We start from the raw sequence: 16,260 nt of genomic DNA, 5'->3' as shown, positions 1-16,260 counted from the left end.
TTTTATGGCTGAAATATATTTTTGTTGGCCTGAGGACTATGTGCACTTTACTACTGCTAACCAATGTTGAAGTGCTTGTACCCACTCCCCTAAACATGGATTTATTGGCTTACACCTGATTGGCATACTTCATTTACTCACTTGTAGTGTGGTAATGCTATATACCCAGGGCTGTAAATTAAATCCTGCTAGTGGGCCTGCAACACTTATTGTACCATCCACTTAAGTAGCATCTCCCGGTCCTGTCATTACAGTCTGAAGGCAGTTTTAAACTGCCAATTTGATTTGTCAATATAGCCACCTTTCCAAGTTTTAAACTTTCCTGTTATTGCATATAGGTCACCCCTAATATAGGCCGTAGGCAGCCGATGGGTCAGGGTGCATTGTAATTAAAAGGTCACCCATCACTTTTAAGTTTTGTATGTCCTGGTAGTGAAAAACGACTCGATTTGTTTTTCACTACTGTGACACCAACATGTCCCTTAGGCTAACATTGTGTTGCCTTACTACATTTAATGTTGCTAACGTTTGATTGGGACCGGGTAGCCATTTCATGTTTGGTATCTATGAAATTGTAATAAAAGCCTCTGTAATAGTAAAGTAAGATTTTGAATACAAGTTTGAAAATGCCACTTATAGAAAGTTTGCATTGTCCTGCCATTAGTCCTTTTGTTCCTCCATCCTGTCTTGGGTCATATGACTGGGTGTAACTGACAGCTAGACTTTGTGAATTCCTACCAGACAGTCACAAAATACAGAGATTGGGTATGCTTGAACATGCCATCTGTTGGCACAAAGCGGTAGCAGAGCTGAATTCAGCCCCATTTGCAACTGAATAGACTGTGCTCTGCTTTCATACAAAGGACTTTACTGTCACAGAAGCCAACTTGGAGTGAGGGCAGGGAAGTCAGGAAATGCCTTGCACTTCAAAGACAGAACCTCTAGAAACTTCTCCTAATTTCAATTGGCTAATTGGCTATAAAAATAGGGTCCAATGACCCACTCTTCAGTTTGCTGGCCTCCTGTTCAGAGCTATGGGGACATACCTGGGTACCTCTACCTGAAACCCACACCTGGCCCCTTGCCTGAGTGAGTCTTGAACCCCCAAGTGGTGTCCCACCAGTCCTAGACCCTTGGATGTGGTGCCAAAGGTACCCAGATAGCCAACATCCAAAACAGACTAAAATCTGCTCTGAGAACCGAGGGGAGACTGTGACCAACCTGCTCATCTATCGTCTCATGGTGCATCTCCGGTTGACGTTACTTTGCGGCTGTTCCTGCTATGCTCTTCTCCACAGCAGCAAATCCTGTCCCCTCAGTTTCTTTGCCAAAGGGGTAGCCAAGCCCTTGAAACTATCTTTGGCCACAGTTTCCTGGCTCTTCTCCCTGGAGATTTTCAACTAGTCTGAATGTACAAATCTTCACTGCAGCTTTGACTCAGGGCTCCCTGATGATGACGCTTCATCCTCATTCACTGACTGCAGCTTTGCCACACTGAACTTTACCAACTCAGAAATTTTTTCCTAAAATGTCTTCCAATCCCACAGGTAAGCGCTGACCGGGGCCCAATCCACTTCTTGTATGCTACCAGAGCTCCATCACGGTTAGCCATATTTGACAACTTTGACCTAGTCTTGTACGACTCAATGTCTGCGGTGCTATTTTTTACAGAAAATGTTTTAAAATTCATAACTCCAGTTCTACTAATAGGTTTTTCGCTTTACTTTTCTAAGTTGGTTTGGGTTTTGTCTTATGTTATGTTTTTAATTTATGTATGCTTGTGGGCTGCATAAATATGTTTACACACTGTCTCTAAGTTAACCTTGGGTTCTTTTTGTGCCACGCTACCTAGGGTTAAGCACAGGATAAATTTGTGACTTTTTGGGGCTTACCCTGCCAGGGATTGTGACTCTTGCTTGACCAGGGTTTACACACCCAGTCAAATAACAACTCAATTCCTCACAATCATCCTTTAATATGTGTGGAACCTAACCAGGGTTTTATATAATAATAAGATTAATTAAACTGGGAATGTATGGAATCAATAATCTTGTATATGACTTCTAAACATCCCAGCAATCATGGTTCCAAATCTAAGCATGCCCAACCCCAGATGCAAGCCTCCTCCACTGGAACAGCCTGCAGATGTCATGCCTTAAAACCCACTTGCTCCGGCGTCCTAAGACCCTCTTGGCCCACCTGCTTGCCAGTATTTCTTGCCCCCACCTCCTTTCAGCCCCAGCATCTCAAGAGCGAGTCAGCTCACAATATGCTATTGTATTATTGAGGGTTGCAGTCCATGCCCACTAAATGTAGGAGCTGGGCACAACTCATTAAATGTTCTCAGCACTCCTGCAAGATCGTATTACTTCTGTGTATATGCCAAGATGCTCTTGTGAGAGAAGTGGCTATTTTTGGCATGACTCCAATATAAAATCTATTCATGAACACAGGTCCTTACTTTAGGAATTTTCCAGTGTGAATATTGCAGTACCTGAGCTCCTCTTGCACCAAATCACTATATTTAATGAAGATCCTGAGATTCTGGGAATCTTCCTCCACTTTGTGAACTGTAGAAACAAACCTTTTGACTGCTTCAAGGACAAGTGTTCATCTTTTGCAAATTTGAATTTGCCCATTTCAACCTATAGTGCAAGGTTAGCATTTGATATAGTTTTAACTATTTGAAAAACACTTGCAAATTTGCCTCCCCCCTTTTTGCAAGGGTGTAGATGTGTAAGTCTACACTTTTAAATAATTTTACACTCAGACTGTTTGAATAGCCAAAAGTGTAGGAGTAAATGACGTGTAATTACTCGCAAATATAAGTGGCATTTCTGAATAGCCCTTTTAGGATATTAAGTGGTTGCTGGAAAGAGTGAGGCTATGACCATGTAATTTAACGAATAAAGTATATTGCAAGTCACTTTGGAGTTCCTTGGCCTTATGAAAGAAGTCTGCCTATAGGCTTGTTACTCACTATGGTCACAGAACTCCTCAATGTCTTGCAGTATCCTTCTAATATAAAGTCAGGGGGTACTTTGGCCATGATATCATTTCCCTACCTGGTTATTTTTGCCAGTTTCAAATGCAATTAGGGAAGATTGTCATTAACATAAAAAAACTTTGAGAAACTATTTTCATGGATCATTCCTGCAACATTTAAATAGGTGAGGTCAAGTGGCATATGCAATTCTTTTCTGCTTGGATGTCATTTTGGACAGCCATAGTACTATAATAAAATCGAAAATTACATTCCTGCTGCTTTGACAGAGGTGTGCATTAGGGGCAAACTTTCCTTCAAATCACAAATATTGAAAGACAAATACAGAATGCTCCACTGGGGAGATAATACAGTGAACAAACGAAAACTCTGTGCTGCGTCTTCCATTGCCCACCTTATAATTTACTATTAGGAATTTTATTAAATAAAAAACATTTATGGTTATCCTTCATTTTCTATTTGTTGTCAGAACATTGATTTCCTTTTTCACTTTTATACTGATAAATTTAGGTCAGAGGGAGTTTTCCAAAGTTCCCAGTAGGAGGGGATTTCCTATTAAGACTTTTTTAAATAGTTAGTGGCTGATTACCATGGCAGGCTAACTTACATCCGCCAGCCGCACAATTGGAAATTGGACCCACCTGACAGATGGTCCCGCCATAGGTATTATGATGTGACAACCATGGCGGTCGCAATGCCTATCTTTTGTATTGTGGCGGTGCTGCTGGCTGCAGCACACGTTGCAATACAAAATGGGGCCACTTTACTAAGTGACAGGCACTATGTGGTGCCTGCCACATGGGGCAGGGACATGTAGGGGGCACCATAGGTGTGCCCCAGTGCCCACATCAGAGGGCCAGGAGGAAAGGGGGCCCGCTACAGGCCCCCAATGTCCCTTCCTACCAGCCTGTCCATCGCGAGTAAACTGCCATACAAAGGCTGGCGGGGAGGGACATCGTAATCCCTATGGCAGTCCCTGGAAGGCAGCGCCACCATTGCAAGGATTGTGAGGTCCTCTGCCGCACTGGCAGGCTCAAGGAGACAATCGGATGCATGACGGTCTGTGTTTCCGACCAATGGCGGGTGGTAAAGATAGTTCAGATGGCGGGAACACCACCACCCACAACCTGTCGGTGGTGGTCTCGTACCCAGCGTAATCAGCTCCTTAGTTATGTCAATTTAAGTATCAAAGGGTACTTTTCTATAGTATTGTTCACAGACAGCTTTTTAATCTGTAGCTGTGCACACCCATCTCATACCACTGACCTTCCCCACTGTTCATAAAGTACATTTTATGTGAGGCAAATTTTCAAATTTCTCCTTTGAGTTCTTTGTTTTACAGATCAGCTATGGCTCTTCACTCGCAACACTCAGTGACAAGCTCCAGTACCCGTCCTTCATGCGCACCGTCCCTGCCAACTCTTTACAGATCACTGCCCTGGCACGCCTAATGAAACATTTTGGTTGGACGTGGATTGCAGTGTTGACATCAGATGATGAGGTTGGCGTGCAAGGGGGTCAGGATCTCAAAAGGGGCATTGAGTACAATGGAGGATGTGTGGCTTTCATGGATAAAATCCACTTGAGCTACTCCCCAGAAAAGATTCTTAGCCTGGTGGAAACTCTTCAAGATTACAATGTAAAAGTCATCATTATCCACAGCTCTGAGGTTCACACCAAGATGTTTCTGGAGACCCTGGCTTCACAGAATGTAACTGATAAAGTTTTGGTCTTCACAGAGTCCTTCACATTGACCCCCGGCCTCTTCAGAAAGGAAGCATGGAGAATATTCAATGGATCCATAGCCCTCTCTCCTCGTGCCATGGACATGCCAGGATTTGAGCAGCATCTTCACCGTCTCCACCCCTCAAGGGCACCTGCAGACATTTTCATCAAGATCTTCTGGGAAAAGGTGTTTAAATGCAAGTGGCAAGGACTCAATGATATAGAACCAGCGGTCTCTGAAGGGGATGGTGAGCGGCCAGAAACATGCTCAGGGAATGAGACTTTAGGCAGCTTGGACACAACTTTCTTTGAGATGAGTGATTTGAGCTTCACTTACCACACGTACCTTGCAGTGTACGCCTTTGCAAATGCCTTGCATTCTCTAAAGTCTTGCACAATCGGACAAGGACCTTTCAGTAACAGAAGCTGTGGAAACATCAATGACCTTCGACCATGGCAGGTAACTCCAGCATTTTAATTATGTTTATCATCTGCATTTAGAGATGCTTTCTAACTGTCAATATGGTTTTAGAGAAAGATTAGGAATGATGGAGCAGGGTTTAAATACTATCCATTAATTGGGTAAATACACCATATTTCAATATACCCCTATAGAATCCTGCATATATGTTGTAAGGTGTTTTACCTCCCCTGCTCAGCCAGTGCCTGTGCTCTGCATTGGAATGTTGGAGTCTGATGATGTCTCGGAATGTTGGGACTCAGAGAGGCAGAGTGATGGTTGACCATGGGCTTGCTCAGCCTTCTGATGAGACCCCTTGTCTCACATGTGTGTTGAAGGGCAGGGTGATACCATGGCTGCTGGCATGATTCAGCATTTGCTCAGGCAACCAAGAAGGTAACTAGAGAGACCTTCATTGTGTCCAGGGTTTGACATATTTGTTTGTTCGTTTATACATCAGGAATGTATCTGGTGATGTCAGATAGAAATGTGATCATGCCGCAGTAATTAGGGCTGTGTTTGAAATTGAAATAATGTATTGTAGTGCCTTGTTAATGCTTCGGTGTGCACTTCTAACCAATCTGGCATCTGTTTAAAATCTGCAGGTGTTCCACTATGTGAAAAATTCCAATTTCCAAATGAGGAATGGGAACAATATTTCATTTGAGGCAAATGGGGATGCGCCGGGTGCCTACGACATCCGCAACGCACAGATGCACACCCCTGATGAAGTCCAACTGGTGAAAGTCGGATACTTTGATCCCGGACAAGGGGAAGAAGTCCATGTCAATATGAGCACCATCTTGTGGAGCAAAGGCTCTCAGGTGAGAGAGGGAAAGATGTGCCTCTACATATAATGTGCAAGTTTAGCTCCTTAGATCCTTACTGGAACTCAGTAAGTGCAGTGAATATTTCATGTTTCCTATGTGCTTAGTGTGCTCCATGATGCATTTAATGATCTTTCACTTACAGCAGATGTTCAATGATAGTGAACGCTTTGCCTCTTGAGACTTCTATCACAAACAGAATCCCTAAGACAAATGTTGTAAGGACTGAAGTTGACTTCAGTACACACATTCAATCCCTCTCTGTCAATTTCTCAGTTTTTGCAGTAAGTGACTTTCCAATGCCTTTGAAGACTTTTGATGGTGGTGGAAGTGTGGATGAGTATTCAAGGCAGACTTCCTCCTCTATCATGTTTTGAAGTTCTAGGAGCATTGTATTAAGGTATTAAGCTTTATTGTTCAATTACTTAAAATCTTTACAATATACTATCATTATTAAAATCACACGCCTGTGACTACAAACTGGTAGGGCATAAAACCTTTAAAACTAATATTAAAATCTGGTAATAAAGTCCATGTGCAAATGCATTAGACTTAAAAGGGAGGTTTGTCAGAGTAGCCAACTGGTTTCTTTTTTTAACTCTATTTTCAGCGTCAGTGTGCCTCGAATTGACTCTGTAAATTTCTCCAGCAGCGAGACTGGTTGAGCTGTTTTAGCGGACAAACACAAGTCTGAGACTTCTCTGCATCGTACAAGACCCTTAGCTCTGCAGATAGGAAGAACTAGTTGGTTCCTCTTGCTGGCTAACTTGGCTGTTAACCCATTGATGATGTTCAATATGTTGCAGCAGAAGGGGAGGATGTGGAGTTTTGTCTAGGGGTCTCATAGAGTGTCAGCAAGTATAGGTGGTGGTGTTGGTGTGATTGGGGTGCCACCTACATTGGGCCTAATGATTTGTTGGCTGCATACACACAAGAAATTTGTGCTACAATTGATTAGTGTTAGAGATCCTTATGTCACAAAGTGAAGTGCTGCCCTGATCACTTTCATGACAAACATGTGGAAACAACTCCCCCTTGGAGTGAGCTTAGAAACAAACAGTGCATTCTGAAAACTTAAAGGGGAAATTATCCTAAAAGACATTAAAATCTCAATGCCTCCCTAGGATGATGTGCACCTAAACAGAGCATGACACAGACATAGATAAATATTGTGCTACTAGGTTTAACACGCTTCTTAAGAAGCGCATTTGGCTGGATTTAGAATTCAGTGCGGGTCCAAATATTTGTCGGGAGATGTTGATGGCAGATTTTGGTAGCCTATTTCAGTACATTGTTTTGCCTTTTTGTGGGTTGTCACATGTTGCCCAACCCAGGAATGGAGGATTGGCCCTTGTTGCTCAATTGAGTATGCCGCTCCAGCTCAGAGTGCAAATCTCAGAAATAGAAACAGACAGACCAGGGGCTGTATTACAAACAGTGCCTGGGAGATGTACAGATGTCTACATGTGTTTCCTGTGTCCCCGGGGCATTGTAAAATGACAGTAAAAAGAGCAGTCACTTGTGCGCATTCTCCTGTTCAGATAGTGCTATTATGCAGAGAGCCGGCACTTTCTTCAGAAGGCACTCCCTAATGAGCATGGGGGCTTGGAAACTTGCCTCTCTGCCTGTGTCCTAATTCCGTTGCAGGCACAGGGACAAAGCAGGCCTTATGAGGAGCACAGACAACAATAGGTGGCGCATTGTTGGTGCCCTACCTGGGGGCAGCCCTCTTGAGGTGGAAAAGGGGGATCCTTGGACCCCTCCAGACATCCCTATGCAGGTGGGTGCAGTCACTCACAGAACCAGTATAAAGGGGATGCTTTGTCATCTCTTTAAAGTGCTGCTGCTACCACCTGCAATGTGAAACCCAGGGCAGCATGTGAGCAGCCACTCTGAATCCCTGCCCTTATGGCGTGTTCACCGCTGCCTTGGGGCAGCGCATTGATTGGAATAGGACCCACTGTCCCGGTGTGCGCATGATACACCTGCTTAAAGGGGCGCTGTGTTGTAAACATGACAGTGCCTGCGTTGCATATTATGTGCCCTGATGTTTTTTTTTTTAAAGCAACCCCTGCCCTTTAAGAAAGTTGGGCTGCTTTATAAAAAAAAATTCTCATTTAAGCATGCAAATGCAGGGATGGATGTTTACTGTCTCTGGTGCATATGACACTGGAGGTTGTTGCAAATAGCAGCTTGTCTAATTACCCTTCAGCAGGCTAGTTGTTTGACATTTTCTATGCACGGTTATTTCACAATATAACTTCTTTGTGTGCAGGCCTCAATACAAAGGACATCCCTACAATTTGAGCATCCTGTTGTGTGAATAGGGATTAGAAACTATATAGTAAGGACTCGCACAGCTTAATTATTCCAAAATTATAAGATTGTTGCGTGCTCCTGGGGTATCACTCTCCAGTCCTATAGGGTGTTAAAAATGATCAATCCTTTTGAAACACCCCCTGAAGTAGGGGATGTCCCTTAGGGCACAGCTTGGGAGCTAAATAAAGCTTCTAGTTTGTCTCATTGCTTCACGTAACCAAATGGGCTCAAAACCAAAGGTTAGAATGAATGTTTTAATAAATGTCTTTCAAGTCTTCAAATGATAATTCGATCCATAATTCAATCATAATTCATCCTGAATTCAAAACATTCCCGATGCATTTCGGGCATCAGTGTGCCCTTCTTCAGGGGTTTCTCTGTGAATACAACCAAAAAGAAATGCGCTATTTCCATTTCAATGTATGACATATATTATCATTTTAATATGTAACATATTCAAATATTAAGAGTTGAAATCTCAGTGTGATAATAAAATGTGACAACATACTCAAAAGGGAACGGTGTGAGTGCTCATTATCAAGGATAAAGGAAAAAAAGTCGAAGATGAATTATGATTGATTTATGCATTGAATTATCATTAGAAGACTTGAAAGACATTTATTATAACATGCATTCTAACCTTTGGTTTTGAACCCATTTGTTTACGTGAACCAATGAGACAAACTAGAAGCTTTATTTAGCTCCCAATATGTGCCCTAAGGGACATCCCCTAATTCAGGGGGTGCTTCAAAAGGATTGAATAGGGATTAGAACATCCAACCCTATATGCTAGCACCACAGGGAACACTATGGTGATTGAACTGTGAAGAGACTGGGCCCCAGCAACAAAGAGTTTGCTGTGACTTCTGGTAGTACTCCTGGATTCCAGGAGTAAGCCAGGTATACACCCCCATTAGTCTTGAAATTCATGAGTAAACCATGCGCTTTATGAGAGTAAGTCACCCCTACTCATAAATTATTTTTTCAACGGCCCTCCGTGTTTGAGGTTCCCTGGACAGTTCTATCAGACTAATGTCCAAACTCACACTTACATAGTTCAGCTCTATGGAAGGGGCAGGTGGGAGCAGTTAGGAGACCTGACATGTGCATCATTCAGATCCACAATTCCAGCCAAAGTATTATTCCCAAATGTGTCCTGCAGCTCACTTCCAGTGCATGCAATACTAAGCATCTTTGAGATGTGTGTGGCACTCTTCCTATCCAAGAGTTGTGCATGCTAAACAAGCAAGGGTGATACCCAAACACAAAGCATGCAGAAAAAGCAAGCAAAGCTCTGGTCACAGCTCCAGTCAACATTCAAGCACCTTGGTGACCAGCACTGTGGAGTTGGTGTGGCCTTCATTGATAATGCTGTCCTGCAAGAGGTGACCCCTGTGGGAGTCCTGCATGAGATGACCCCTGTGGGAGTCCTGCAAGAGATGCCTCCTGAGGGAGTTTGCAATCACATGGGATCCTGAGTCTTGTTACTTTGTGGCTTTTTGTTGGAGTCTTGTATCTTGGTCCCATTGTGGGACATCGGATCAGTCCTGTGGCTCATGGGCTCAAGGGTTCTTGATGGGGCTTGGCATGGGGAAATGTACCCACATACAACATAGACATTATCACAGGCTCGGGCTCAGACAGGATGTTTATATTTACAGAGTTGCCAAAACAAGACTTTCTTGGTTCACTAGCACCAGCAAATCATGGGGGCACACACATGACACATGGGTCACTGACACTAGGTGTTTGATACAGGGGGGACTGTGGGAGTTCCAGCTCCCCGAGACAAGGAAAAGACTGTGGGCCATATTATCAAGAAAGGGCAATACATTATTGCAGCTTTTATTGGCAGGAAACTGCCGCTAAAGCAGCGACAATGGGCTTGATAATATGCCCTTGTGAATTCCCATAGAAGCCCAGGTTCTAGTGTTAACTTGGGCTTCTATGGGAATTCACAAGGGCCTATAATCAAGCCCATTATCGCCGCTTTAGCGGCAGTTTCCTGCCGGTAAAAGCGGCGATAATGTATCGCCCTTTACTGATAATATGACCCTGTATTACAATGACACAGAAGGGAAAAACACAGAAATTGCTGGGGCCAATTCCATAGATACTTAGGAGTATGTGAAGCCCTACTTCCCATACCTTTGTGAATCAGCCCTCAAATGGCCAGCTCCATATGAGCAAAAGTGTGAAAAAGAGCACAGACCCTTCTATTCATACTGATTGTACATCTATGTTACTAGAATGTGGGCATTTTATTTGTTTTGGGGACAATTCACAAAGGCATTTATGAGTATGTGAAGTCTTAGTATAAGTAGTACTTATAAAATCAACGATTGTGACTGCTACATTGTTTATTGAATGTGTAATCCCATTTTAGGAGCTTGTGAACTTGTATTGTCTCTTAAAAAATGGTATTGTGACTCCTAAACCGATTTAGAGTCCAGTTTTTTACACATCTGGGGGCATATTACCAACAACTAGCGATAATTATCGCTATGTTGGTTTAGCGGCGATATTTTTATCGCCGAGCTGCGGCGATTTTTATCACTTAGGAACATTGCTATTATCACGGTTTATCTCCTAAACGATAAAAATCGGCCGAAATGCATGAATATCGCTGAATAGTCAGCGATATTCATGCATTACCGAGCTAATGCTCTTAGCCATGTTATCCACCTCCCATTGGATAACATAGCTAAGAACTGCTCAGGGCAGGTGTTAGCTTTTGGAGATATTCGCGCTTAGCGCGAATTTTTCCAAAAGTTGGTAATAGGAGATAGCAATGTTATCGACTGTTTCCAATCGCTAACATCTTGGCACGCCCACTTTGCATGTCATTAGTGATAAATATCACTGACATGCAAAGTGGGGCCCAAGATGGTCGCTATCTCCTACTAGCTGTCGCTAACTGGTGTTAGCGACAGCTAGGTAATAGGGAGATAATTTTATCTCCGCTTTCTTGGCTTTTAAAGTCAAAAAAGCGGAGATAAACCCCCTTGATAATATGCCCCCCTGGAGGCTTATTTATGAGAGGCTTGAGCCACTGCAGCATCACATTTTTTTTACGCTTTGGCAGCGTAAACTTCCCAGTCATACTTATGAGGGGACGCAGAGCCGTTCTGCCTGACTTTGCATGGCCTCATTGACATGCAGTGAGACAGAGCTCCACAGGGCACTGCCTTTCCGTACTCTGCGTCAAGGAGGCATCCCATGTGCATTGTGGTGGGTTCTCCCAAGCTTTACCCATGGATTTTGACGCTGCCCCAGATTCACTTAATTATGTAAACCTGCCAAAAGTTCCAGAACCTTTACCCCGCCCCAGAGCAGGTGTAACAAGGAGAAATATTTGTATTTCTCCTCTTGTTTTCTCCTCTTCTCATGTGTCCTTCTTGCTGCAGCACACATAAAAAGAGAAAAACACCTCTTCTGATTGTTCTTGTGCATGAAGGTGCCCGTTCCTGCACAAAAACAATCCTGCATCCAAAGGAGGCACCCTTGCAGTGTTATGAAAGGCTGCCTATGATGGCACATGACAGCAAACTGTGCGCCAGTGCAGGCAGAAAGGACAGGAATGCACCGTATTTTATAAATATGATGAATTCCTGCCCTGTCACATTGGCTTGCACCACTGCCCTATGCCAATTCCTCATAAATAATGCCCCTGGTGCATAGTGATTTCTGCAAATTCCATTCCTTTTGTAGGGTCGTAGAAGGGGCAGTATTGGCAGCTCTGTTTTTGAAGCATAGCCACTGCCTTAAACAGGTAGAGTGGATTTTAACCCTGAGAAAGGAGGACCTGGCATTGTTGTTGTTATTTCAGAAAAAAGGGTAGATAGAGGAATGAGAACAACTAACAAAGGTAGTTTTAATTTCCCTCCCTCTCTCTCCCCCCACACTCACCTTTTACTTCATCTAACACATAATCTTAACAACAAAAAGTTCTCCCATGTGAAACTTAAGTCGTAGCACGCCCCTTTCCGCAGCGGAACGGGAAGAACCCAATGATGTAGCACTACACCAAGGGGAAACCCTGGTGGGTGAGAGTTATCTCAGGAAAACCTACTACTTTCCAAACAAACACCCTAGTGGGGAAAAAAACCTTCTTTTCACAGAAGGGCTCCATTTGTATTGTTGTTGTTAGCCTTGCGTGTCTGATTTTGTTCAAGTTAAGTTAATCTGGTGTCATTGTTATTCAGTCGCTCAGAGCTTTCTTTTCTTTCTTTTTTTGTTTCTTGAATGGTGTCAGACAGCACAAATAGTGAGCCAGTAAAGAACTAGTCCACATTTCCGATTTATAAACTTTTAATAGTTTATACTTTTGTATGATGCTGCCATTCCTGGAATTCATCTTTACCCCCAGCAGCTTAGGAACTTGGAAAATAACATCCATGGTCCTGGGGTGTTGTGCCAAAATATATAGTTAAAAATATCAGGTGACAGAAATATCATAAATTAAATGTTGAAATGTGCAAATATCATTTGACAAGAATATGGTCTTTGAGGTAAGTAAAATTGTTTCAAATAATACCATTTTCGAATGTTGTTTTCAGTAATAGAGTGGTTAGAAATATCATTTTGTAATATTTTAATGTGTTTTAGTTAATATATTAATTGTATGTGTTACTACTGTTTATATAATTGTTTTTTTTTTTAAATATAGCTTCCATTTGTAAATGATATAGTTTTTTTGTTTCTAATTGAAATTTATAGTGTTGTAGTGGTGGTTGAGTTTTTAGAGGGATGGGGTGGGAAGAGAGCTAGGTAATAATTAATAATTTTTTGATAAATGTTGATACATTTTATTTAATTATATTATTGATATTTATTATGTAAATTATGTAATACTAATTTATTTTTATAACATTTTATTTTGCGGCAATTGGGTTTGTAGGGGGATAGGGTGGGAAGTTAAATAAGTAATCATTATTTAACAAATAATTATTAACTACCAAATAATTATTTAATTGATTTTCCTCATATTTTAAGTTACAGGCTGCTAAGTTTGTAGCGGTTTAGGGTGGGAAGTTCATTCACAATACTACACTAAAAAATATGTATTTTTATAAATACAATTTAAAATTAAAAATATAAATTATGGTACACTAAATATAAACATGTTTAAAGAACCACAAACACATATGTATATATTTATATCTATTAATACATATTAGTGTATTTTTTTTAATTTACATTATATGATATTTATGTGTTAAAATATTTAACACTTACAACTTAAAAAGTTTTGGATGATATTAGAATCAACAATATTTATTTTCCAATATTTTTATACTTACTATTTAAGTATAGGAGCACAATATTGCGAAAACAATATGTTTGACACCATATGTTTGTCAATGATAGAAGCTTTTTCTGTGTTTGATAAGAAGCTCACAGGTCAGGTTGTCTTCAGTTCTCATTTTTAGCGCTTCAATTTTTACAGCAGTCAGTGCGTGCTCATATTTTGTACACTGACGAAAGAATACCTAAGGCTTCCTCAGGATCATGAGCAGAATGAGAAGGCTGGATTGGGACCTACTTGGAATCCGAATTTTGTGAACTAAACTGTAGTATATGAGTTACTTAACACTTGCTACTGGTTGCTCATTGCAGCCAGGTTTTTTGCAAGCATTTTTATGCACATCAGTCCCTTAACTACAAGATTAAGCTAAATCCACTCCTAATTTCATAGCAAGAAGAAAAGGAGGCAATTTTCAGGGGGGAGCACATCAGGGGAGTAAATGGTTCAGGGCGTGGACACATCATCAAAGTAAATCGTGAAGAAGTAGATGACCTTCCAAAGTCCAGTGCCTACAAACGGCCTGATATCAGTTATGAGGCAAATTCTAAGGAAAGTATTGAAGAAAATATCTGCAGCAATGTGGCTGTAAAATATAAAACGTCTAACTCAATTTAGGGTAGATCAAAGGACCCAGTACTTAGGGGCCGATTAGGATGGCGGACGGACTTGCGTCCGTCCGCCACCCCTGAGTAGGAGGGACCGTCCGCATGGGCAGCGGCGGTCCCTCCATGGCAATTAGGATGTGACCGCCACCCTGGCGGTCACATCCTGTATGTTTTACATTGCGGCGGGTGCTGCTTGAAGCAGCACCCGCCGCAATGTAAAAAACGAAAGCTGTGCATTTGCATGCACAAAGCGGCAGGCACCGCGCGGTGCCTGCCGCTTCGTGCACGCAAAGGCAGGGGGGTACCATAGGTACCCCCCATGTGCACCCACCACGCAACCTTCACCCAGGGGGTCCGCAACGGGCCCTCAAAGTGATTGTCCGTATGCTTTTCCACGGCGGAAAAGGCGCCGCGGAAAAGCATTACTTTCCCTACATCCTAATATGGCTGGCGGTGTCTGATAGACACCGCCAGCCATGTTAGTGCTTTTCCGCCGTGGTCGCCTTCCGACCGCGGCGGAAAAGCGGCGGACACATTGTGAGACCCACCAGCCATCCTGATTTGGCGGTGGGTCTTTCAGGCCTCCTCTGCGGATTTCCCGCATACTCCGGGACGGAAAATCCGCTATCATAATGACCCCCTAAATGTGGAGATGTTAAAGGGGAGAGAGGGGCTCAAAAAACAGAGAATGAGGGAGTGGAATGACTGGAAGAGAAGTGGGATTACAAAGCTCTAAGAAACAGAGAATGAGTGAGTGGAAGAGAAGTGCTCTTGGAACTTGACCCCAATGTCAAGAGAAGCTGCAGGCACTAGCATGCATAAACAGTTAACTTTGTCACCCCTGGTTGATTGTCACGTGATACCGAGGGGCCACGCTGAGGTCCATCCGAGGTCCATAGTGACCATAGTGACCATGAATAAGAGTATTTAAGATGAGTGATGGGAAGTTCCTTGTGGACGGGGCTTGATGACACCCCAACAGCAGGCATCATGAATAATAAATGGAAAAATTCAAATAATAGATTAAAAAAAACTAACAGCCAGATTCATCATTGAAAAATGGGCTTGCAAAGGGCCAGATTCTGAGAATCTGGCCCTTTGCGAGCGCAATTTTTGCATTTGGGATTCATCATCCCAAATGCAAAAATCGCTAATTGCGAAATCGCATATTTATTTCTCGCCAACAGTATTTCTTCACAGTCTATTTCTGCCCAGGATAGTTTTTTTTTATTTTAGAGCTATGCTTTCCCTGTGATAGCTTTGAAATAAAGCTGTATTCTGCCTAGGATAGTTTTCAATTAAGCTGTACTCTATCTGGAAATGTTTTCTATTAAATCTGTACTCTGCCTGTGATAATTTTCTATTACAGCTGAACTCTATCTGCAATTGTTTTTTTTATTAAAGCTGTAGTGTGCCAGGGATAGTTTTCAATTAAACATGCACTCTATCTGGTATAGTTTTTTAATCAAAGCGGCACTCTGTCTGTGATAGTTTTTAAATTTTTTTTTATTAAAACTGTACTCTGCCTGGGGTAGTTTTTTTTATAAAGGTGTATTTCACCTTGAATCGTTTTTTTTTATTAAAGCTGTACTTTGCCTGGGATACGTTTCAATTAAAGCTGTATCCTAGCTAGAATAGTATGTTTTTAAAGCTCTACTCTGCCTGCAATAGTTTTCTATTGATGGTGAACTCTGCTTTGGATTGTTTTCTAATAAAGCTGAACTCTACCAGGGATAGCTTTCTATTAAAGCTGTACTATTTCTGGAATCGTCTTTTATTAACACTGTACTCTGCCTGGGATAGTTTTTTTTAATTAGAGCTGCACTTTCTCTGGGATAGCTTTCTATTAAAGCTGAACTCTGCCTGGGAAAGCTCTCTATTAAAGCTGTACACTGCCTGGGATAGTTTTCAATTAAAGCTGACTCTATCTGGAATTGTTTTCAATGAAATCTGTACTCTGCCTAGGAAAGTTTTCTATTACAGCTAAACTCTACCTGGATTTGTTTTTTAAT

At 42.1% G+C, this 16,260-nt stretch overlaps 1 protein-coding gene across 1 annotated transcript in view; it reads left to right on the top strand.

The window, feature by feature from the left end:
- LOC144774132 (vomeronasal type-2 receptor 1-like) overlaps positions 1-14,258 on the top strand; it is a 31,830-nt gene extending 17,572 nt beyond the window's left edge. Inside the window, exons 3-5 of the mRNA XM_078659155.1 lie at positions 4,347-5,189; positions 5,795-6,013; positions 14,034-14,258. Coding sequence (XP_078515281.1) covers positions 4,347-5,189; positions 5,795-6,013; positions 14,034-14,258 — 1,287 coding nt within the window. The remainder of the gene's footprint in view (positions 1-4,346; positions 5,190-5,794; positions 6,014-14,033) is intronic.
- The last annotated feature ends 2,002 nt before the right edge of the window (positions 14,259-16,260 follow it).

Source organism: Lissotriton helveticus, chromosome 8 (assembly GCF_964261635.1).
Source record: "Lissotriton helveticus chromosome 8, aLisHel1.1, whole genome shotgun sequence".
Lineage (NCBI taxonomy): Eukaryota > Metazoa > Chordata > Amphibia > Caudata > Salamandridae > Lissotriton > Lissotriton helveticus.
Note: the sequence above shows the minus strand (reverse complement) of the source record. Positions and strands in the feature narration are given on the sequence as shown.